General features: G+C 44.7%; 4 protein-coding genes across 4 annotated transcripts; 3 read left to right on the forward strand and 1 right to left on the reverse strand.

The window, feature by feature from the left end:
* Positions 1–483: 483 nt before the first annotated feature.
* LOC131282029 (organic cation transporter protein) lies at positions 484–15,862 on the forward strand. The gene is made up of 7 exons (XM_058311411.1): positions 484–1,570; positions 8,787–9,018; positions 9,185–9,443; positions 14,262–14,454; positions 14,536–14,969; positions 15,031–15,379; positions 15,467–15,862. The coding sequence occupies exons 1-7, from the start codon at positions 1,095–1,097 to the stop codon at positions 15,669–15,671; spliced, it is 2,148 nt and encodes a 715-aa protein (XP_058167394.1). The 5' UTR covers positions 484–1,094; the 3' UTR covers positions 15,672–15,862.
* A 3,536-nt stretch (positions 15,863–19,398) lies between these two features.
* LOC131281275 (glutaminyl-peptide cyclotransferase-like) lies at positions 19,399–21,459 on the forward strand. The gene is made up of 3 exons (XM_058310551.1): positions 19,399–19,461; positions 20,400–21,189; positions 21,272–21,459. The coding sequence occupies exons 1-3, from the start codon at positions 19,399–19,401 to the stop codon at positions 21,457–21,459; spliced, it is 1,041 nt and encodes a 346-aa protein (XP_058166534.1).
* A 747-nt stretch (positions 21,460–22,206) lies between these two features.
* Positions 22,207–23,784, forward strand: LOC131281274 (E3 ubiquitin-protein ligase TRAIP). Its single transcript, XM_058310550.1, has 2 exons — positions 22,207–22,389; positions 22,449–23,784. The coding sequence occupies exons 1-2, from the start codon at positions 22,277–22,279 to the stop codon at positions 23,662–23,664; spliced, it is 1,329 nt and encodes a 442-aa protein (XP_058166533.1). The 5' UTR covers positions 22,207–22,276; the 3' UTR covers positions 23,665–23,784.
* Positions 23,785–23,856: 72 nt separating this feature from the next.
* On the reverse strand, positions 23,857–24,443 carry LOC131294596 (large ribosomal subunit protein eL29). The gene is made up of 4 exons (XM_058322641.1): positions 24,355–24,443; positions 24,218–24,278; positions 24,059–24,123; positions 23,857–23,988 (listed from the first exon to the last, which is right to left on the reverse strand). The coding sequence occupies exons 2-4, from the start codon at positions 24,252–24,254 to the stop codon at positions 23,857–23,859; spliced, it is 234 nt and encodes a 77-aa protein (XP_058178624.1). The 5' UTR covers positions 24,255–24,278; positions 24,355–24,443.
* Between the last annotated feature and the right edge of the window lie 265 nt (positions 24,444–24,708).

The following is a 24,708-nucleotide window of genomic DNA, read 5'->3' on the forward strand; positions in this document are numbered from 1 at the left end:
CACGTATTGGCCTGCGAACCGTGTGGGTTCGTTTAGTACCTGTCTAGCGTTGTTCTGCAGCGGTGTGTCTAGGTTCCGGCCAGCAGAGACGGTGGAGTAGATAGATCCTCTACCTGCATGGCGTACTGCAGAGAGTGAGCGAGGTGGATCTTGGAACAGTCTCCGAATCTCGCCCCTTCGTGCGCACGATCGCGACAGGATCCTTTTGGGCTGGTGTGAGCGAGGCTGTTTATCCACCGCTGCGCGTCGCAGACCCGAGAAGATCGAGCCACCTGAGCACTGAGCGCACCTGATCAACACAAAGAGCGTGTGTGCATGTGTTTGTGCAGATACCCGCTCGAAGGCGCACTGGATCTGTCATCTCCTTTTCGCACTCTCGATCGCGTTGTCACACCGTCACTCTCGGCTAGAGTTCCGCCACTTCGCAAGGGGGCGGAGGTTCGAGACATAGCGGACGGAGACAACGGAGGGACAAAAAAAGTAGCTACTTTATATAGTCCGCACCGGACCGATCGTAGCTCAATTGCACGCCCGATTCGCAGACGAGTAAGTCGACCGTTTTAGACCATTAAGTTGAGGCCGGTGGCAGCGCACTTGCGTGGCGGAAAAAAACGCCATCGTTATCGTTAACGCACCCGTTTTTGCATTCGGCGAGTTTCTCGAGACGCCGAATAGAAGAGGTGGTGTGCAGTAACAGAACAAATAGAAGAGCCACGAAAAGTGTGTTTGAGCAGGCCTGCAACACGTAGCGGTCCTTGGACAAAAACACGCGTCCTTCTTGGAGAAGCCAAACATCATGCAGCGAAGCTGAGTGTTTTGTAGCAAGAAAGTGTGAGCTGGAGAACGTCTACGCTTCCCAGCCTCTAGTTCTGAACGTCAATTTATTTGGTCCGGCAAGGACAAGGTCGATACGTGAGCCGTATAGGTTGTGCTAGAAGGTGAAAGTGTATAAGTGTCTTTTGTGATATACTCTGCACCGTTGCGTTAGACCATCATTGTAGTGAAGAAAACATTACCAGTGGTATTACACCAGTAAAATACGCGCTGAAAAAGTCGAAAAGGGACAGGAATTTTATTAAAACACAGAACACAAAATGTCGCCCAAACCAGAGGAAAGCATCCCCGTCGTGCACGTGTGCGACGAGCGGGAACTCGGCGAGGCTGGACTAAACAATAGCGCCAGCCTGAGTAACCTCAGTGCCAATCTGAAGCTGAACGCGTTCATCAACAATGGCTTCGTCAGTGATTGCGCCCAGGCGGAGAAGCTGGCCAGCGACGCAAAGGACGAGCAGCGCAAGGAGGCGAAGAACAGCAATGTCCTGGCCGGCACGAACACCACCGCCGCACCGAACGCCAACATGGCGGTAGCCGAGAAACCGATCGTAGACTTTGACGACCTGCTGCCCCACGTGGGCGAATTCGGGCGCTACCAGAAGATCCTGTTCCTGCTGATGATCCCGTTCGCGTTCTTCGTGGCGTTCGTGTACTTCTCGCAGATTTTCATCACCCTCGTGCCGGAAGAGCACTGGTGCCACGTGCCGGAACTGCAGCACCTGTCCGTGGAGGAAAGGTATGTGGAGAGATGGGGAGAGGTTCAAGTTCAAAGGTTCACCGCGGACAATGGTTCGCGTTCCCCGCGTTGTTTCCTCTTGTGTACTATGTGGCGCCCGAAATGTTGGCTTAGTGGTTTAGTAGCTTCCTGCCTCTGCAGACTCTCTTTTAAACACACACACACACATACTACTAGGGTTTGTACGATGGCTAGAGTAAAGCACGACCGATCATTTAATCGGCGCCGCACGTACACACCGCATGTAGCGTGTTAGGCGTTAGGTTTGTTACGGTCGGTTGAAGCCAACCGGCCATCATCGTCCATGCGGCCAAGGAGCACACAGATACCACATCTACTAGCTGCAAGCCACTCGGAAGATGGCGCACGTACGGACCCCAGGGCTACTACACCAACACAGTCCGGGGGCCTCGGATCGGTGTGGTCTGCACACACCTGTCCACCGCACATACTTCGCGGATCGTAAGGTGTCCGATATGATCTGACCGAACCGATACAGGGTGGTGGCGTGCATATGGTGGAGCAACCCACCGCGAAGAAAAAGCAGCCCGCGCAAGCTCTGTCAAGGTTTCGGTACATCGTGTTGTTTGCCGCTTTGGGGGTTGTGTCTCTGTTTGGTGATGCACAAAATGGGCTTTAACAATACAAAGAAAAACTATTTCTAGAGCCTACGATTTTTTTCTCAAACGGAGGGCGTGCTGAATCATAAAAAAATATTTAAACTTTACTTTCTTGCTGGACACTTTGAAAGCGAAACCTGCTTGTTGTTAATTCCATTCTTAAGTAACGTTGAGGAAAAACGAATCGTTTGTTTTGTTTCCCTTTGTTACCTTCTAAAAACACTTGGGAACATTTCATGAGTACGCAAAAAAAAACCCGACTATCTATCCAGATCTGGGATTTACCAGATTGTTTTGGTCTACGCGCTCCACAAGCCGGTGTGATTCAGTTTTCCGACTCCACATCATCGGACACAACGGTTTCATTCACTTCCTGATACAGCTTTTTGCAAGGCCGGAGCTTGCATCTGGCGTGGAATGAAATGAATGTGATTTAATGCTCGGAAAACAAAATAAAAAAACACACAGACCACTGGCCAAACACGCACGCACACACATAGGTAAGACGCATTTGCAACTTACCACCCCATAGTGCGCACTTCCTGTGGCAAGCTGGCGGTGGACTCCGCCGTCCCTCGAAACCCGCATCATTTTTAAACCGTCTGTGTCATTGACGTTCGCCGGTGTACAACATGGTGTAGAACAACTATGTGCGCTATGCACTTACAAACAGCCGTGGCATGTGCACCACGGAACTGCACTTTTAGCGGCTGCCGATGCATTCCTTTTACATGGCTAACATCTATTCCGCATAGCCTCGTGGCTACGATACATTTTATTCATAACAAACACGTAACAGAAAAGTTTGACAAAAGCCCGATGCTCACTGCACTGAAGAGCAAAGAAGACCCATCAGAGTCTTACATCGCCGTTGACCATGAAGTGTTAATAGACCCCAAGATGAACCAATAATTACCGCTCGAAGTGTACACATGCCAATTGCGTCTCCTTTCGTCGGGGAGAAGTTTTGATCCTCAGTTTTGATGCAACGAATCAAACACCCGGCCAGGTGAGGGTATAATTTTTTTTGTTGCGGTATGGCTTTGAGCTGACATTTAGCGTTAGCGAGCGAATGAAGAGCGCCAATTATCCAACATGATCTGCAGTAGCAAATCGAAGATCGAAAGGAATTGCGCCCCCTCCGTCCACGTGCCCAAACAAGTTTCAGTCCCCGTGTGTCCACCGTTCAAGATGGTGGAGGATGAAGCACGAGCAAGTAAGTGTTGTTCGGGGGCGCTTCGCCCAGTAGTGCGTCTTGAAAAAAGTTTCAACTTCAACTTGACCCAAATTCGAGGCGAAGCGGCAGCACCGAGGCTGTGGCAATTGCGACAAACGTGTGTACGCGCACTGACAGCAAACGGACCCGGAGTTGCAACGGATCACGCCAATTAAACCGCGTCCGTTGCAGAATTGAAGTTCAAAGACAGCTCCGGTGGGAAATGACCGGGGATTTTTTTTCTTCTTGGTTTTGGCGAACGACCATACTTGGTGGTCGTGGTGAAGTTGTTTAATTCGTTGTCTTCTCAGCATAACAAAGCTCGATGAAATATGCTCCTGGTCTTGCAAGGGTAGATAAATAAGAAACATAATGAATGAATTGCTCTTTGTGCAGGTACAACTTCTGGACGAAGAACGGGTTAAGAACCCGGTCAGCATTCTTGAGCGGCATCGCGTGAGTCTTAATGCAAATGCCACACCCCCCCGGGTTAAGGCCAGCTGAGGTGGTAATTCAGCCTCCCGCCATTCTAACAGGTGCATGACGGATGGTGTAGGTTCTGGCAAGAGTCGATTTAATAAATGGTATATGGGTAAAACGACCACCCTGTCAAACCACACAACCAGGCCAACCCAGAAGTAGGCTGCAAAGCTTGACCACCAACAAGTTTCCAGCAGTACGTCCCCACCAGACCGGTGGCCTCATTAATGCTATGCTCGTTGCGAAATAAACATTTTGCAACGTGCGATGGGTATACGGCTTCGATTACTAATGCGACTAACACGTTTGTCCAATCAGGTTCCGTTGTTAATGTTTATAAGGCATTTTTAGTTTCTTTTCTGCAAGGATCGTTACCTCATGTATCCTTAAATTAAGGAACCGCAAAAGAAAAAAGTCGAACAAAGAAAAACGATTTAAACAGTAATTAAACTCATGGCATTTTACTCACTCTAACGAATATTAATAATTCTGGACATCCGCATCGCATCCAACAAATCCCATGATATCTCTAAATATTACTTTTTAGATTGATAGTTCCAGAAAGCGGGCATTAGAAGAATCATTGTTTAAACTTACTTTGTGCACTGCTAACAGCCATGATGTAAACGCTTGTTGCATTATACATTCTATGAAGAAAAAATACTTGCATCTAATCAGCGCCGAGCAATGGCAATCCATGTACGTGCCCGAATTCTTGGTGGCACCAATCGAACGCATTCAATGCACGCTGTTTACATGACGTTATGTTACGGCGCAAATGTACCCGGCAAAACGCCCAGCGCGCTCCCTTACCGCGTAAATCACGCCTCGGACCGAATCGATCGGTTGTCGGTTCCCCACCTACTGTGTACTACAACGTCTTACAAGGTACCCCGCGCAAGCTCGCCTATACGCGCCCAAGAAATGGATGGTTTCTCGCTGGTAGAATACGGTGGAAAATTGAGAACGGCTTGACGTTCGCTCCGGTTTGAAGGTCGCAATTAAATTGTGCAAATCGGCGTGAGCTTCTGTGCAATGCTCTAGTACCGTTTCCACGCACAGAGAAACCGCCAACCGCCACTTCTAGGTGTAGATACGTTAGTTCACTGGCACTGGTTTAGGCGCGAATCTTTATGGCGTTGAAAAACCGGCCCCAAACCATGATAACCTAGTGCCGGTGGTGGAAATCCATCCACTTGATCCACTGCAGTTTGAGGGTCAACTCAAACGACTCAGCACCAATACCAAGCTCGGTTGAATTCGAGTGAAAGTACGAAATCGGTCACTCACGCCCCGGATCCGGTGGATCCCCCACAGCCGTAAGGATATATCCATTACATCGATAACCCACCGTCGAGTGTTACGTTGACGAACAGAGTGACATAATGGACACCATCCGGCGTTCTTACAGCGAAACCAGGAAGCGTTCGGTTGACCAACGACCTATTTATTGACCCCGGGTGTGCCCCCACCCACGGTCCCCGGTCATGGCCGGTCACATAAGAAAGAAGAATTCGTTAGCTAGCCACCTAGGAAGTTGGAGGAAATTGGTTCAGGCTTTATTTACACACCACGATCGGTGCGCGGGTGATTGAGAAGGATCAATTAAATAACTCGAGCAACAAATTCGGGCCAAACTCACCTGAGTCGTTTGCGGTACCAGTCCGGTCACGGTTCTGTCCCGGAACCGGTCGGGGGAAATTAAATGACCGATTTATTAACGATTAAGCCATGATCGCCGTGTCGACGATTAGTGCAGACTTAGTGTGTAGCATTTTTGTCGTTTTTTCTTCCGCCGGTTTACAGGCAACCTTAAACCTTAAACTAGTGCCATTTTCTGTTCAAGTTTACCTTTGGAGTCTTTACGCAACGAATTGGAAAGATACTGACGTCATGATTTTCGGATCATGAGTCATACTGTGAATTTCAAATTCAATTGGATTGTGTTTTCTCTTAGGTTGTTTTTTATACACTACTTACGTCACTTAATTTATGCGATGTTTTGCAGAATCATCACAACATAGCACACCCTAGCTTTTACTATATGAGGAGGAATCCAGGGTATGCGGTTTTATCACTACTGTAAAATATGATCGTAAACGCTAAAGTTGTTTGCATAGTATTAATATCTTTACACTTCACAATTCGAATTACAAAAATGCGTGCTGTGTAAAATGTGTTCAACATCATTTCTATTAAAATACTATTTAGCTTCTTGTTTATTCACTGGCTGTTGAAGAGTGTCACAAAGGCTTTTTTATTTTGACTGTGTGTATGGTTGCAATAAAATCAATATGATCGAGAATCAAACCAAGGCAGAGACATTTCGCGACATTGTGCAATTATGACACACAAAAAAGGTGTTGACATTGAGCAGCTTTCAGTTAAGCTCGGATGCAAATTTCTTGAATCCCTTGAACCAACGAAATAGGAACCAAACGGATGCAAACGGTTTAAAAAACGTATAGTGCGTCTTTGAAACAACCTGGACCATATTAAGCTTCTAACCGGCTCACGGGCTTAGGGTAAATTCGAAAGGCCTCAAATAGCTGACTTGCTTGTCCATTTCATACAAATTGGTGACAATCACCCGAAACGGTAGCGCGTGGTGAGTTGAAAACTGTCGGACGTAGGAAAGACAATTAATTTATCCAACTTTAAATATCCGTATCGCAACGAAAACCCCCTTTTACGGAGGAGCACTTCGCACCTTAGAACTCGCATAAGGAGATACGGAAACACATTGAAAACATGAAGAAAAAGGCAAAAATAATAAATATGAAGCAACACCGACCGCGAGCCCAATGGTACGACCATCACCGTGAAAAGGGCTTCCCTTCAGCGCTGCGTCCATCGTTCGGCCCGCCGGTTCTGCTAATAAACCTTGAAATTCGATTACAAACCGTTCCTCTTAGAAGCGGTAGCATGCGGTAGGGTTTCACAAAGAAGGAAGTAAGGAGGCGGCCCCGGCTTAAGGTCTGTCGGACGGATTTTGTCTCTAGCGCTAGCGCGCGAAACAAATCGTTAGCTTCGGAAGTCGTTCTTGTGGTTTTTATGCGCTTTGTTGCTTCTGTTAGTCTCATGCTACTTGTTCCGACTCGTCACGGGGGAAACTAACCGATCAGGCTCCAAACATCAATCCGTTCTTTATTCAATTTCCGGCGTCCGACAATGATGGACGGTGGTGGGTTTGGTTTGAAGTGTCCATTGATTCGTCGGGCGATAACTTGAATCACGATCGCAGCCGTCAATTGAACATAATGATAAATATTGATTCAATTTTCTTCTCTTCCGTCATTATGGATAATTTGTGCTTTTTTAATAACGGCTTGATTATGGTGATCTTTAGTCACGTTTTTCGTTAATAGGGTAGTACAAAAAAAACCAAAAAACAAACAGAACGTACTAAGACCCCTCCGGAAGAGATTAGTCGAAGCTTCTCGTTCAACAGACTTGCGGGCAACCGGTTAAATAACTACAACGAACTCAAGCCTTTAATTTATGCTGCTTGTCAAGTTGATTTGATTTTCAACACGACATTTGTCATAGTGGTGCTGTCCTGGGAGCGTTTTTTTTTTTCTTAAACTACCTACCTTTTCAGTTTTACTTGCTGTTTTAAGACAGACTTGTTTTTAAAAAATCTGCAGTGAGAAAGAAAAAACAGTAAAAGGTGGTAGTCATACAGGGGGCAAACAAGTTTTTGTCCACTCCACTCCTTCTTTAGCCATTAAAGGTTGAGATTTATTCACGATTAATGAGTGGACTTTCAGCAAACGTCCGGTTTTAGTTTTGGCACTTGCGTCAAACCCGGTACAAAGTAACATTTATTATCCGCAGGAGCAGGACTTTAACAGCATGATCAATAGCGAAGCTTTGTTGCTACCCGAAGCCGAGCCCCGTAACCTCAAACCCAAACAGGATGTTATAAGTGGGTTTCCGTGATATAACGAACAAAAAGGGGTCATTCTAAAACGGTTTTTATTTTTGACCATTCCTGTGTCCTGGTGAGTTCCGGGATCACTGCGTAATGGATGGATTTCATCGTCGTCACAGATATTTGCGTTTTGTGTGAGGTTTAGGTATTTGCTTCGTATAGAGTTAATAGAAAAAGCCGCATTCGATCAGTGGATTTATTTGTCCTGGTATGACTGTACCTTATGAAATTATTTGAAAGATCTTGTAGGTGAAACGACCGCTAAACGATCCTTGATTATCCATACATTAATTATTTACCGTGCCTAGATTTGCAGTAAACACTGATTCTGGTAAGATAGAAAAAAAAGCCTATCAACTGAACAAGGCAGCATAACATTAAAAAAGCAATATTTCGAATTACTGTAATTTATAACACACATTCTGTTTTAATCCCACGTGCGACTCCCATAATTTAAAATGAGACAGCAAAAACGCAGTGCCAAAATTATCGCAGAGGTTCCCTTCCTGTGCAAGGTTAAACAATCACATCCTTCAATAAATTAACCATTTACTCCTGCAGGAACCTTGTCCGTCATTCCTGTCCTGGAGATCGCGAACGTGCGAAACTGGGAACCTTCGTTTGAAAAGAGCAATGACTTTGCCACCATCTCAAGGATGGAGATTGTTTTTTTTTGCCAACCTTGTTTCTTTGTTCGGAAAGCCAGCCTGAGTGCTAGAAGTGAACGGCCCTATCGATGATTCGTCGAATCGCATCATCCTCCAAAGCGGGTGTGTTCTGGAGAGTGTAGTGTCGGAGCGGGGGGAAAACAAGAAACTCCAACTCGCATGGTCTAGGGTTCTAGCACTAGCGGCTAGCGAATGGTCGGTAGACCAGTAATTCCAAAGCCTGCTGGAGTATCCTGTTCGCTGGTTCCCGTTCTTATGGCTATCTTTTTCTTTTTTCTTTCCTATTTTCCGTACACAGACGAGCGTTGGCCATTCCCGTCGATAAATCGGCAGCCGGAGACTTTGCCGCTGACGTTGGCGACGGAGCGGCAGCCGTTAGCTACAGCAAGTGCACGATGTATGCCGTTAACTTCACGGAGGTGCTGGCCAACAACATCCGCACGCCGGACCCGTCCTGGCCGACGCAACCCTGCCGCAATGGCTGGGAGTACAACTTCACGGACGTGCCGTATCAAACGGCAGCTACAGATGTAAGTAAAAGTGTAGATCATTGGTTTGGGTACTCAGAGTACGTGGACTTAGCCAAAAAGATCCCTTAAAAGATTGCGGTACTGTTTTTGCTAAACTCTAATTTTTTTCATTTTCTTTCCACCCGTCATCTTTAACCCTGGGCTAAATTCACCTTACCCGGATCAGTTCGAATGGGTGTGTGACCATGCCTATCTGCCGACACTGGCCCAATCCATCTTCTTTCTGGGTGCAATCGTCGGTGGTCTACTGTTTGGCTGGATTGCCGATCGGTACGGTCGCATACCAGCCCTGGCCGGTTGCAATATCGTCGGTTTTGCGGCTGGAGTCGCCACCGCTTTCGTCGGCAACTTTTGGCAGTTCAGCTTGTGCCGGTTTCTGGTTGGGTTTGCGTTCGACAATTGCTTCACCATGATGTACATTCTAGGTAAGTGCGTTACACCATACCGTAAAAGAAAGTTCCTATCTGACTATGTTGTTGACATTTTGAATCTAGAAAAATTCTTTTACAAGAAAAGTAGTTCACAGTAGACGGACCTATTCGAAAATCAACCCACTACAGTGCTCTGTCCTTTATGCACATGTCGCAAAAAAAATATAAACGGTTTACTATTAGATGCAACTATTTTTATTTTTTCCACCCCGCTTCTCCTCTACTTTATCCGTTGGAAGTTCCAATGGTAAAAGGTTGACTGAAGGTGATTGCCTTGACAGGGGGAGAATTTATGGAAACGGATTGCACTGTAAATATCTGCATATCTAGCAGATCGCCGTTAGACAGATGGATACAAGCGTACAGCGGCAACCATTCCATTGGTCTACGCACTCCTTGGTGTGGTGGGTTTTTGCTGGTGCTGATGTTATGAGGTAGATTGAAACGACCGATACAGCGCACAAACTTGCAAAGATATGCATCTGGCTTAGAGACATCTGTAGCTTCTATTCAAAGAGTTTAGTTTTTTACCTATCGACAACGTTCCCTGAAGGTCTCGTTTGTTTGAGAATTTATAATACGTATTTATGGGAAAAACTAAATCTCTCAATCCTAAATCTTAGACATTGGAAAACTAAATCTAAGACACTGCATCCCGACAGGTGAAACCAATCCCATACCACAGTATCAAGTTACTGAGTAATTAAACCAAAGCCCATTTTGCCTAAGCACGCTTCTAATTTAACCACTAATTGCTAACGGATAGCAATCGGAATCGTGCCGTTGAGTTTTGTTTTAGATGTTGTTGCCGATAAACACGATCGCGTGGAATACATAATAGTAATAAACGATTCATTTGGCGGTAAAACACATATCTGCTAAGCTTTAAGTAACGATTAGCAGCGTTAATTACCCAACATTCCTATCGACCATTCAGTAACCTCAATTTTACCATATGTTGCTCGTACATTAAGCGCTCTAGTAAATAAGGAAAAAAGCTGTCTGTTTTTATCACCCCAAAGATTAATTCATTGTGCTAATTGTGTCTTCCAGTACACAGAACTGCTAAAGAGTCGACAAATCTACTGTTTTCCCATGTTTAATCGCACGTTTGACAGATTAATGATAACAAATCGCCGGTTATTCCCACGGAATAATGTTTCACTGGTAATGAATGTAAATTAGTTGCAGTTTGACGCTAGTTAAAACTCCAGCCCCTTGGTGTGTTCCCATTCCCTGCAGTTGCCCACATCAGATGAGCCTAGATACGATGGCAGAGTTAAAGATGTGGTGTCTTTTGCGCGGCGCATCACTGCATCGATTTACGACATGCGTTATCTGAAGAGAACTCCAGTTCGCTAAGAAACTGTTTGCACAATTAAAAAAAAGCCCGTACAACCATCAACGCCGGATGCATTGCATTCCATGTCAAGAACACGTTTTCCGGACATCATGTAGAAAAGTGAACCCGAAGCAGCGAAATGGGTTTGGCCGTAATTGTATCGATTACATAATTGTGGTATGTTATATTTTACGACCGTCTTAATAATGGTTTTACGGGTTTCAATCGTAGTGGTCATGGTAAATTGGTAAACCTGAATGAATGCAGCAGGTTTGCGAGGCGTCTGGTTTGACAAATGAATCCAACAAACTTGACCTCCTCGATCGCCAGCCACACACGCTCACACACGTGGTTAACTGCATGGCCACTGTCTTTTCGCGATCTGCGGTCACTAACCCGGCCAAGTTCAAGTACGTTCGCACGAAATGGATGCCAATTTAAAGCAATACTCCAATTTTGTCAGCTAACCTAAAGCAAGGCCACCGAATCTGGAACTAGCTTTCGATCTAGAAACGTTGGCCGAAGGACAATCAGGCCAAATATGCCAAATCCCTTTTACCGAGTGGAATGTACACCGACCCTCGGGTAAAAGGGAATACCAGAGCCAAGGAGGGACGAAAAGCACCGATCAACTGGTTCCCGTAACTCACGCGGAGGAACGTGCTGTTTTTGAATGGCTGTCTGGCGTTTTCAACGAATCCAAACTGGCTGACTCGCGGTAACGACGCGGTTCAGATTTTGGTTCCGGTTTTATGGTTTCCGTTCCAATTTTCGAGTGAATGTTTCGGCGAGCCCCACGCGATATAGGCGGCCCGACACTGTCCAAGGTCGCCGTTGCCGGTTGGCATGAGTATGGTCGGCGCGCAACGCTCAAGGAGCCTATGGGCATCGTAAATGAGTTGGGTATGGTGCACTACCACGAGCCTCCGAAAGCCAAACGGAAAAAAGAAGAGAAACATATTACGACGACTATCTTGTTACGATGGCCATAGAAGTACTTCTGGTTGCTTCTTCTCTCGAATACAACCCCACGGGCGTACAATGGTGATGGGTTGCGCGAACTACTTGTTTTACATGCATCAACTACGGCTGTTTAAATTTATTCCTTCACTATTTTTTTTTTGCCCTTTCGCTTACATGCCCGATTGCCTTTCACTATTAATTGAGTTTCGGTTCCTTAGATCTCCAGCTAGCGTTCACTAGTTCTTGGAGTAGAACAAAAACCCAAATACCTGACAACCCCCTTCGAAGCCCTCCCCATTAATCAGGCGACAGGTGCGACAAGACCCTGCATTATAGATGGACCCGGCACAACCGGCCCTACTACTGGCCCATGTTGCCAGTAAAGTTCTTGCCCCACCGAAGGCCATGCTGAGAATAAAAAAAAGAGTGTACTCGCCAAAAGGACAAAGCACTGTAAAGTGACGCTCACGTAGATAGATGCGCGGCTTAGTTACGAATCACGGCTGATGGTGGTGACCAGCAACGGTTCGTGGTCACCTTCAAATATTTTACTGCTTTTTTTGTTTTGTGGCCTACTCCAAACCGGCCTACGTTGCTTTTGACCTCACTCAAAAACACAGACATTCCAGAATATTTTGTCTTTCAATTTGACTTTAAAACATACCTCCTACGACCGGTTTAATCAACTGGCAAAGTGGCACGGTGGTTTATTGACGAGAGAAGTTTGGGTCACGAGGGGTGAACATTTTATTGCGATGACCACCGAGTGGAATCGCATGGTAATAGACATATGGAAACATTCGAAATAGCTTTACATTTTGCAGCTATTATTTATGCCGTTCCACCAAGGCGATAGACAGTTACACACAAAGATCGCTGATCACCGTGTTCGTTCTTGGCACCTTTCCAATATTTCGTTCTGATCAAATAATAATCCTTATGATAGGGTTGTTCTTTACCAAAACGAACGAGTTTCTGTATGGAATTAACATTGATTCTAACCAATTCGTGAACAATTCCAAATTGGTTGGTAGTAGATAAAGATTAAATAAGTTGGAGTCGGCATATATGGTCAACATTTGAGTAGCTGTTAGCAATCGGATATGACGCTAGCTAGTTTCGCCTTATTTCTGACCACAGGTTAGCAACACACGTGGAGAAATAATGATAAACTTGTTCCATTATCCTACGCATTGCTTCAGGAGTGCAACTGGCGCAGGAAATGAAAAAGCAAACCTGCATTAATGAATACTTAGCCGATTATGACGTTAGCAACAGGTGTTGCAGTCCGGGATGGCAATCTATAGAATAACCTCTTGTGCCCTCATTCTACAATTAACACACATACACGATGCCTTTAAGTGCACAATGGCGATTAGAATATCCACGTTGGTAGCTACTGTCGCCATTTCGTTTTGGATCGTCGTATCCTGATTTACCGCGCCAATGACAGGGCGTGCATTGGTAAACATCCGTCGGTGCAAGTTATTAACGCTTGATGGGCGCCTGAGGAACGCGGACATGAAATGAACGACAGCACAAACGCACATTCCGGCTCACCGACCTGCCGTGGGGCCGTGATGTGGTGGAATAAATAAGCATAATAATTAATAGATGTGACACAGTGCGTGTAAGTGCCAAGTGGCGGCCGTTTTCCTGAAAATTAAATTCATCCTGCCCACACACAGGATTTAAAACCCGGGTTGGAGGAGCCCAGGGAGTATGGAAATCAATGCGAATTAAAAACTCCTGTTGTTGGCTCACGCTTGTTTGGCCAGTAGTTCCGCGGCCACGATGAAAGGCAAATTAATGCCAATGTGTGATTTTTATATCCGCGCCTGGTGACGATGATATCCAGATGTTAGATTACGTTTTTTAGTGAAACTGCTGGCACCTGTTGCCCTCATCAATCAAATCCGGCTTGACCGACAAACTGGTCTAATGAATATTTCATACACGAACCGTATTTATGCCGATGATATATTTTGTCAAACAGATCGAACAGTATGACAAGCAGGTAGCAGGAGACAATATTTAAAATGTATATACCAGACCAGCTTCTAGAAAATCGGCCCATGAGCGTCGAGGCTCACCATCTCGACGGCTTGGGTTCGAATCCCAACCGAGACCAGACCCTCCCCTGTACGAGAGGACTGACTATCCACGTGCACATGGGGTAAAAGTCTTGTAAGCCCCTAATGGGCAGGCATGACCAACACGGGCGTTACGCAAAGAAGGAGAAGATACCAGACCAGCTATAATTTCACGATAGTCCCATCCCAATTATTGGCAACATTAAAGATTTCGTTGTATAATGTTCCCTAAGCTCAAATTTTTCACAGGTACTACAATTTTTTCAACAGACACATCAGTGAAAAGATCATCATCCCATTAAGGGTTAAACGTGCAGACGGCTAGTTGAAGTTTAATTTCTATGTTTTCCGTGCGATGTTTTTTGCACGCCTGCAGGTAGACTCGTTTCACTCATCATTTGAATATCTTTTCAGTTCTGGAGTACGTTGGACCGAAATGGCGCACGTTTGTTGCGAACATGTCGATCGCACTGTTCTTCACCACCGCTTCGTGCGCGCTGCCTTGGATTGCATACTATCTCGCGGACTGGAAAACGTTCGCCATTGTCACCTCGGCCCCGCTAGCTTTGGCCATCCTTACCCCACTGTTGGTACCGGAATCGGCAAGGTAACGTAGGACACCCACCCCGAACACTGTCTGTCGATGCAACGAGTTGTTGTTCATGTCGTTGTTCTACCGCTGTTTCAGATGGCTCGTTTCGCAGGGTAAGATTGACAAGGCTATCGGAATCCTGAAGAAGTTCGAAAAGATCAACAAGAAGACGATCGATGCCAAGGTGTATCAGGAGTTCAGTGACAGCTGCATTCGACTACAGGAGGAAGAAGCCGCGAACAACAACTACTCGGTACTGGATCTGTTCAAGACGCCCCGCCTGCGCAACATCACCATTCTGCTGATCATCATCTGGATGGCCATCTCGCTGGTGTTCGATGGCCACGTGCGAAACGTGGGCTCGCTGGGACTGGACCTGTTCTTTACGTTCACGGTGGCCGCCGCCACGGAACTGCCAGCCGATACCTTCCTCACTCTGACGCTGGATCGTTGGGGGCGACGGTGGTTGGCCTGCGGAACGATGGTTGCCAGCGGGCTTTTCAGTCTGTTCGCCACCATGGTGCCAATGGGTATGTACAGTAATTGTTTTCCCGTTTTCTCGACGATAATACTTATTTCCCTTACCATTAGGCGCGTACTCGGCAACACTCGCCATCCTGGGACGCTTCAGTGTGAACATTTCGTATAACATTGGGCTGCAGTATGCGGCCGAGCTACTACCGACCGTGGTCCGCGCGCAAGGCGTTGCCTTCATCCACATTATGGGTTACGTGGCGAGCATCGTAGCGCCGTTCGTTGTCTATCTGGCCAATATCTCACCCTCTTTGCCGCTGATCGTGCTCGGTATTCTGGGCATCTTTGGTGGCCTGCTGTCCCTGCTGCTGCCCGAAACACTCGGACACGACCTGCCGCAAACACTGGCCGATGGTGAAGATTTTGGACGTGGGCAAAAGATCTGGGACTTCCCTTGTCTTGCCAAGTAAGTGCTTCTTCCTTGTGCATATGCTCCTACTCGAGGAATGGCCAGCCTAACAGTGTTCCCCTATCGCTTGTCTTTCGTTTACAGGAAAGTGGACGACGTAGACACGTGCGACGATCTGCCGGTCGAACGGTTCACCCGAGCCACATCCAAAACCTCGATCGGTGCGTCCCTGCGGGCCTCGACCCGTGGAGAACTTCGCTCGAGCATGCTGAACCGGTCAATCCGCTCGCGCGTATCCGTCCGTTCGCTAGCCCAGTGCAAAGAGGAGCAGATGTCGGCCGGTGTCTAGGTACTTCCGACTTTATCCCGAAGCTACCCAACGATTGAACCGGGTAGTGGAAAGTTAAACTATTTCGATAGACTACGTTTTCGAGCCCTAAGCTTGGGGTCGCCGTACTGCGACAGATGCAGTGAAGCTTAGCGGCAGGAGACGGTGCGCTTTTAGTAATGTGTAGAGTTTTAGCGTGTTGTTTGTTTTAGTCGTCAACGTCGTGCTACAATTCTAGTCAACCGTATCGGATGATTTAAAGAGAGACGTAGCTTGATGCAAACTTGACCGATAATTTATGCGTGGCCCATACAGCCCCACTGCAAATGACAGTATTTAGTATTTAAACCATAGAGCAGGCGTTACACAGAAGCGTGGAATTGGATGGAAAAACAAATGAAGCAATAGAAATGAGAGATTAGGAAAGGGAGACAGTTGAAGATGAAAAAGTTCCTAAGCAAGGAAACAATCGAACAGCAGTATATCAATACGATCGTGAGCAAACGCCATAATAAGTAAACGTAGTGCCCAAAATCGTTTCATCGAAAAGTATTAAAATGCAACCAGCAGCATCGTCCGACATTTACTGTATGTATGTTTCGATTGGCTGTAAGTAGTTTTGCTTATTTCTTTAGGACACAGAATTAAGAAAAATTACTGCAGACATTTGTAGCAAATAAGTGCCAGGAAAAACTCAATCTGAAGTATACCTTCAACGGTATAGCAGTATTACGCATCACACTTTTCGAGATAACGACTTTTGGCAAGAGGTGTACACTGTTTTTTAAATTAAAACGTATTTATGTCGAAATTGTCAGGACGTCCAAGGATAAGGAGCACGTCCCAAAAAGAGAAAGCGCCGCCTTTTACGAAACAAAACTGTTACTAGTAGATCATCGAGGTATCTACTGAAAAGGCAAATGTTCACGAGAGGAGTAAAAACTAGCCAAGATTTCCTAGCAAGTTTCCTAGCCGCGAGTAGTGCAGGAAATATTTTATTTATTCCTTAATCCACGGTAGAAGCCGTCAATTGGTAGGAACTCCTCATTTCGAGGTCTTATTTTAAATGTGCGTAGAAGAATGGCGCTTTATGTGATACAAATTATTTGGGCAAAAAGGTTGTCTAGGTAGAACGGTACTAATTTATCAAATGTATTCACCGTATCATCAGTAAACAAAATCGAAGAAAAAAATATTCTCGGTAATTTGATATTCTTCAACCACTGCAGAAGGAAGTGTGCTATTGGGAAAGAAAATTTGCTAAGATAAGTACTCAAGCTTTATCTCGAGCTTAACGATTAGTTTACTTTTTTCACAGATTAACAGACTGTTGGAAACTTCATTGCTATTGCTGGCGATGCGTGGATCACCTTTTCCCTTATTTCCAACCATGTTTTCTGACCTTTCTTCTCCCCAATTCTAGGGCACGAAAGTATGCAAATTAATTAACGCATCGCTGCACAAAGTTGAGGCTGCAATAACGGATTCCATTATGCCCCAGTGAAGAGAATCAGGGGAGGTTACTATTGTTGAAAACGACATGTTTTTTTTACCAAAATGTTCCCATGTGAAACTTGCTTGCACCGACATCCGCCAATGTGTTTATTTTTATTGTGTTAATGCCAATTTGGCAACTGCTGTGGTTTCGTGCCGGTTTAGCACATCTGGAGCGAGGTTTTAAATTGAAATAAATTTCATTATTTTACTGTTGGGCAAAGGCAGTTTCAAAGAAATGTTTCAAAACTGTAACTGCTAAACTTATAATGGAAATTGTGCTCCATAACACACCCATATCTGGTCCATAGGTTGGCTTTCACTGCCAGATTAGCTCTGTTTTATATCATATTCCGTACAATCAGAAGGAATTGTAATGGGATTGACATTTAATTTATCTTGATCATCATGAAGCATAACGGTGGGTGGTTGATTGCATACCGCAAAGCAGCACTCTGATGCCATTATCATCAAAAATGAATAGCTACACAAGACGATAATGGTTCTATCGTAGGCGGGATGTATTTTTATTCGCAATCAATTTTGCTAATTACACCAGCAACGCTGCGTAGAAATCATGTGCGACGTCTGTTACATATCGTTAAAGACGTTTTATTATGCAATCAGGAATCTTTTTGTTTTTGTTGTTTTCATGTTGGTGTATGGGAAAACAACTGATTTTATTACCATAATCGTTTGACGTAAACAAGGCTCAAGGATAGGACGGAAAAAAATGCAGACTCAACAGGACAAAACAGCATCATCATCACGGATCCATAACAGATGATTTGCAAGGATTTCCAACTGTGACAATCGATAACGGAGAGGAGGGTGGGCGAAGCAGGCGCAAAAGGAAAAGGAAAACTCTTCTAGACCCGTTGCTTCTCGATTTATCAACCCATTTCCGATAACTACTTTGCCGTCACTTTCTCCCTCAATAACTCCCATCCGGAGCCTTTTCTTCTCTCGTCCTGTGGTTCTTCATCGAACGCCCTGAGCAGGAGAACCGGACGATGATTGTCTTATTCGATTTAAAGACGCCGGTATGCCTGCAACAAACACGCTGTCTCAAATTCCTGTCTTCTTCTTCGCAACGATTCCATTTTTTCCTATTCACTCTTCTATTTCGTTTTCTTCCTCTCTGTACTCTCTTTGTCCAATGTCTTTTGGAGCAGCAATTTATCATCTCACGAAAGAGCGTTTCTTATCAGTTTGTAGTCCTTAAAGTGTGATAATGCATGAACCAGCGTCCCACGTGCCAATGTGGGCTACAGTTTTGTACGACTGTTTTGATTTTCTTAGTTATTTGTATCTAGCAAAAATTAAATAAATTAGATAAGTGTAGATATGACTATTGTAGACTATCCCCATGGGACTCGAAATCCTATGGAATCCAGAGGAATCATTTGTCAAATAAATCAATTGAGAAAACCCAGTATAAGTCTTACTGTTAATTGGAATACATCATGCAAAACCCATACTCCACTCTCACGTGCGCAGAGAAAAATACACTTTATAGATTTTTTCGGTGATTTGCTGAAATTGTGGTCCATACTGTTTCCCAAGGAAGCTGTGCGCTGGTAGCGAAGTATATTGGAAATTCCTCCTCGTGTGCATTCCTTCATCATCGAATAAGAGGACGGGAAGCGCCCCCAACTACCACCCACTGTGTTCAGTACGAAGTCTCCATTCGAGCTACCACACGTTCCGAGACCGTCCCCACCACCAGCGCATGGGGCATGGAATGGAACGACACACAAGCACAAGCGAGCGCTGGAACACTACGGCACAACACTTGCATGAAACCGTACTCATTCGTTGTTTGCACGTCATTGTGCCCGGTCGTCGTCGAGCCGTAAGTTGGGTAACTTTCACTTGTCCGCCCGGCGACGGTTGAAGAGTGATTTTAACGTAGTTTTACATCATGCGTGCCGACGTCACGTAGCCGCGAGTGTTTGTTTGTGCCCTCAATCTAAGGGGCATCTATGTTCGAAAAATACCGAGATGAAGGAATCTCCAGTCGTTATTCCAACGGCAAACGGGAACGGAATTGAAGTGCAGTAAATAAAAGATTGCAAATAAACTCGGTGTAGTGCATCTGCGAATCGTATTTCACCGTATCGGTACCTTACAGCCCTCCCGATTTTGTTAGCGAATCGATGACGGAAATCCCGACACACTGCCTTCGAGATTAATCATCGGCGCAAAAAAAAATCATCAAGGAAGCAGTTAAAACATAAAAACTGTCTACAAAATGTGGCTACTAGGACTGGTTTCCTGCCTTCTAGTGACCTTCACAGTGTGGCCGATGCAACAGGTGAGCTGTTCGATTTCATCCCCTTCGAAATAAACCGTTTCACTTTCAACAACCACTGGAGCAGTTGTCGATTTTGTTTTGGAAAGATTTTTTTATATACGGTGCAACAATATAGAATTAATTTCCTATCGTAATACTAGTTTAATAACTTTGCTCAATGCTTTTCTAATGGAATTCTCATGATAGAAACTGCACTGCCACGGTGGTTAGAATTTAATTATTATTATGAAACACGTGTATATCACCGGTTGGCGTCCTATCTACAACTCTGTCCTCCAACTGATAAGGGCTTTTCGCATTCCGGAACTGTCGGGGAGACTTAGTTTTGTCCTGAAGGCTAAAAATAACGAGATTGGTAGTTGTAACGTTTACATATAATCAGCCAATTAGACCAACCGTTGTTGAGACGGTCGATTTCACGATCGAGAATTAATTCACGGAACTAGCAAGACTTCAGATAATTATCCGCAGCGACACTTTGGCTATCAGACAATCCGTACTAGAAATATGCGCTTTTCTTTTTCAAGTTAGACGAATTTCTCCTGGTATATATGCTGGTAAATGCCATTGATGTTGAAATAGTTGATGAAAGTAAATTTACATATAATGCAACACTTATTGTTTTAGAAATTTCTACTCAGGCAATTACAAACTAACAATAGGGACCACGATACAATTGTCGCAGGGCCCAGTTCAATGCACTTTGTGCCGCCATTGTTTGCCATATTGTAGCTCTAATACTAAAATTTAATTGCATGCTATTGACCATGCAAGGCATATCAGGTTCTAACAAAGATCTTCTCAAAATGCTTGTTCCATCACAAGTGTTATGCTCCTTTCCAAACATTTTTCAAATTGCAGGCTTTTTAGGTATTCTGAATATTTAAACGTAATGATGTAAAATATTTAACCGCAAATATACCTCGTTATCTTTATAGTGCAATGGGCAGCTCACTCTTGAGCAGATGAAAATAGTGGCAACAAGAACGAATGAAACGCATTTCGATGGTGTGCTCAAAAGTATCCTAAAGCCGCGCATCGTCGGAACGGCCACTCACGGTGAAGTGAAACGTAGCATCATCGGGGAGTTAAATTCGCTCGGATTTACGGTCGAGCTCGACGAGTTCAATCAAAAGGCTCCCCACTTCGGTATGTTGAAGTTTACAAACATCATCGGCAAATTGAATCCCGACGCGGATAAGTATCTCGCCCTCGCCTGCCACTACGACAGCAAGTACTTCCGAGAGCACGCCTTCGTCGGCGCCGTTGACTCAGCCGTTCCGTGCGCCGTAATGCTCAACCTCGCCAAAACGACCGAGTCGGCCCTAAAACTGCTACGAAACAATACCGACCTGAGCCTGATGCTACTGTTCTTCGATGGCGAGGAAGCATTCCGGAAGTGGTCGGCCACGGATTCACTGTACGGCTCGAGACACCTGGCCACAAAGTGGACTACGGCGCCATACGTCTCAAAGGTACTCGCCAAATCGATGCGAGAGATCGACCGAGTACAACTGCTGGTGTTACTCGACCTCATCGGGAGCGAAAATCCAAAGTTTTACAACTTTTTTTCCAATACCCGCAACTATCATCGGCGACTGAGCAAAATCGAAAGCAGTCTGCGGGAGAAAAAGTTACTCTTGAAGGATCCAAAATCAGGGACCATGTTCCTCGATCAAACGCTCTACAGCCGCGTTGAGGACGATCATCTTCCGTTCCTGAAACGGAGTAAGAATCTCCATTGTATTAAAAAAAAACTACCCAACACGTTTTACCATACCTCAACTAACTAAACACTCTTATTTTCTAGATATTCCGGTGCTCCACTTGATTCCAGTCCCGTTTCCAAAACATTGGCATAAGCCGGAAGACAACGAAGCGAACCTTAGCCGAACGACGATCAAAAACATCAATTCTGTGTTGCGGATATTTATGATAGAGCATCTAACATTTTGCAATAGTAAATATGGACGCTCTTTGCAGAGCTGTTTGCAATAAATATGGCACAAACGGCTTTCTTCACTGCAAATTAACTCAAAATTTGATCTCTTGTCGAGGTACATTCGTCTATCAGGACCCTTTTTCCAATAGTTGGTTTTCCATCAACAGAAGATATGAAAATAGATTTTTATAGTAAAGATATTGAATTGCCGAATGATCCTCGATATCCTGTTTTTGCATGTTTTAATTGTGTGCTACGAGGGCTACGAATGAAATGAATTTTAATTACCACCTGCTGAAAAATTAACATTCCTGGTAAACACATTCAGAATGGAATAAAGCTACAATGAACAATAGTAGTTCTCTAAATTGTTTCAACAGATTTCACAGCTTAGAAGATGACAATACGGTAGAATGCGTTATAAAACACTATTATGTGAATTCCTGAAACCCTATAACATATGTAGTGGCAAAAATATTCTTGAGATTTTCAAAAACAATTCCAACAAAAACTTTCTTCTAGTCAATCTTATTCATAAATTAAATTTATTCATTAGAAATCATTACATTTTTTTGTTTCTGTGACATGCATATTCATGCAAAATAAAGTAATACCTTCCATACAATTACAACTTGGCAAATATAGGTCCCGTTATGTAAGGATTTAAAAAAAGCGTTATGAAGCCTATCTATCCCCATGGTACCCTAAGTTTAAAATCCAGCAAACATTGATAGTACGTTCGATGGCAACACTTCTCGACAAAGAAATCAACAACAAACGTCATTCTTAAACCGCCGGCTTCATAGAAAAGTAAACATAAATATACGCTTTTCGCGTTTTAACATCATTCCGCAGTGTTTCTACTCTTTGATCATGAATTTAATGTGTCCAATTTGCTCGGACTTGTTCGTGCCTTCCGATGAAGTTCATATAACTCCATGTGGGCATATGTTTCATCATACTTGTCTTCTGCAGTGGCTGGAGCGGTAAGACCTTAGTTTATCCTAGCAAAGATATGTTAGAAATGAATCGAATGGTCTTTCAGGTCGAAAACTTGTCCACAATGCCGAAATCGTTGCGCCGAGACGAGGCTTGTTAAAGTGTATTTCAACATCGCTGCTAACCTCGATACTACTGAGGACAGTGCATCATTGCTTCAAAAACTCGACGACATGACGTTCAAAATACGAGAAAAAGAAAAATCATTAAAAGACTTCGAGCAAAAGATTGTCGACCACAAAGGAGAGCAAAAGAAAATGAGACGAATTTTGCTCGGACTGGAAGAGCAGTTGCGCTCTAAGGAATCAGCAATCCTTGCTTTCAAGCATGAAAATGATATGCTCAAGGGTGATCGTAAAATCAAGCAGCAACTCGAAGAAGAACTAGCCATTTTAAGGCCCCAGCTCGAATCTTATGCAACGATAAAACAGGCGCTCAAGTCCACAGTTCAGGAAGTGGATCAAATGTTAGCTAGCGATACTAGTCGGGCGACGGTCGTGGCCGTCGCTGCAGCGCTAAAGCGTGAGCTACAGGCTCAGGAAATAAAAAGAAAAGAACAATCTGACCGCATACATCGTCTTCAGAATGAGCTCAGCGATGAACGAAAGAGAAGGAAAGCTCGGGAGGACACCCTCTCAGCGTGCGATAGTGAAATTTACCGTTTGCAACAACTCTTGAAGCAAAAGACATCTGAAAAAACTTCCAATACATCAGCCAATAGTGAGGATGGTTCTTTCGACGAGGAAGCCGTACCAAACACACCTGATCAACGTGAAAGTCGCCGCAAGAGACCGTTGAACGATCTTAACGCCAGCACACCCATGTCGGAAAAGGTCCGCAAGATTATGGACTCCACCTCGCCGTATTTAAGAATAAAAACAAGCAGCATTGGGCTCGCGCCATTGATGGGAGTAGGTAATAAGATTACAGCAAACCCGCCTACATCTGCAGGTACTTCCGCGAAACCAGGCAGCAGCACTATGCAATATTCAATCTTCCGCAATCGCCGTCCAGCAAACATAATTTCAACGATTTCTTCAAAAGCGAGTAGTGTGGAAGGAAACGAAAAAAACACGGAGAACACTGCTGAGGACAGTGAAACGGTGGTATCCGAGCCACGGTTCAAATTGACATCGTCAACGGTTGTCGCTCGGTTAAAAACGGGCAAGTTGACCAGGCATCCGTCGACTGTAATGCAAAATCATACTGCCATTGATCAACTTAACAGAGTCCCAAACCTAGAACTAGCCGATCTAGAATGAGCGAAATTCGTACAAATATCCCGTTGTTACAAGTACTCTCTGAGAGGAGGAAATAATAAATGTTTGAATAAGTTTGAAATAAATTTATTTCATTTCCGTTTGTACGGCCAATGAGCACTTGGCATCCTGATATAGTACACCACCGGGTTACATACCCATTCGACTCACCAACACGAGCACTAGGGAACGGAATCAGTTCAGCTTCACCGGAGCCGGCTTTTCAGCGTACTTTGCCTTACGCTCTTCGGCGCGCTTCACTTGCTCCTCATGGGAAACATTTCCCTTCTTGGAGAACCGAAGGTTCCGCAGCAGCTTCTGGCACATCTGCGGGGACAATATGATAATGCACGTTACAACTCTTGACTACCGAAAATGACCGTAAAAGTGTACTCACACCACGGGTTGACTCGTACTTCTGCTTCTTCGGCTTCTTGATTCCATTCTTATGGGCCTTTTGGTCTGATGAAAAAGAAAACGAAAGTGTGAAAGGTCAGATTCATTCCGATGATCTATCCAGATCCGTCAACAAAACATTCTGCATCATCCGACTTACTCTGGTTGTGATTGGTGTGGTTCTTCGACTTTGCCATTTTAGTGGATTATGAAGATTGTACCTAGAAGCAAGGATAATACAGTGATCAATCAGTTGCACACAAAGTTCATTAGACTACAGGATAGTTTGCCACATACTTGGTACAAAAATTATTTCCCTCGACACGGAACAACAACCTCTCAAGCCAAAGCGAGTAACCGGAAAGAGAGCAAACGGGTACTGACGTTTCAAATGTCATGCGACGGAAATCAACTTTTCGAGCTGTGTCACAAAAATCATCGAAAAAAAGGTAACAAACAACGCATTTCTCACAGGCTCGCCTGGAGTACAAACATTATTCTGGGTGATTTATGCCTACCCCTTTTTTCCTGTGCCTATGAATTGCGATTCTAACAAACACCTGAATAAGAAATAAAATTATCTTTTGAAGTTCTCAAAAAAACATAGGGCATCCTTTCCTAGTCAAAGGCAAACACAACTTTCGGGCAACC

This window comes from Anopheles ziemanni, chromosome 2 (assembly GCF_943734765.1).
Source record: "Anopheles ziemanni chromosome 2, idAnoZiCoDA_A2_x.2, whole genome shotgun sequence".
Classification (NCBI taxonomy): domain Eukaryota; kingdom Metazoa; phylum Arthropoda; class Insecta; order Diptera; family Culicidae; genus Anopheles; species Anopheles ziemanni.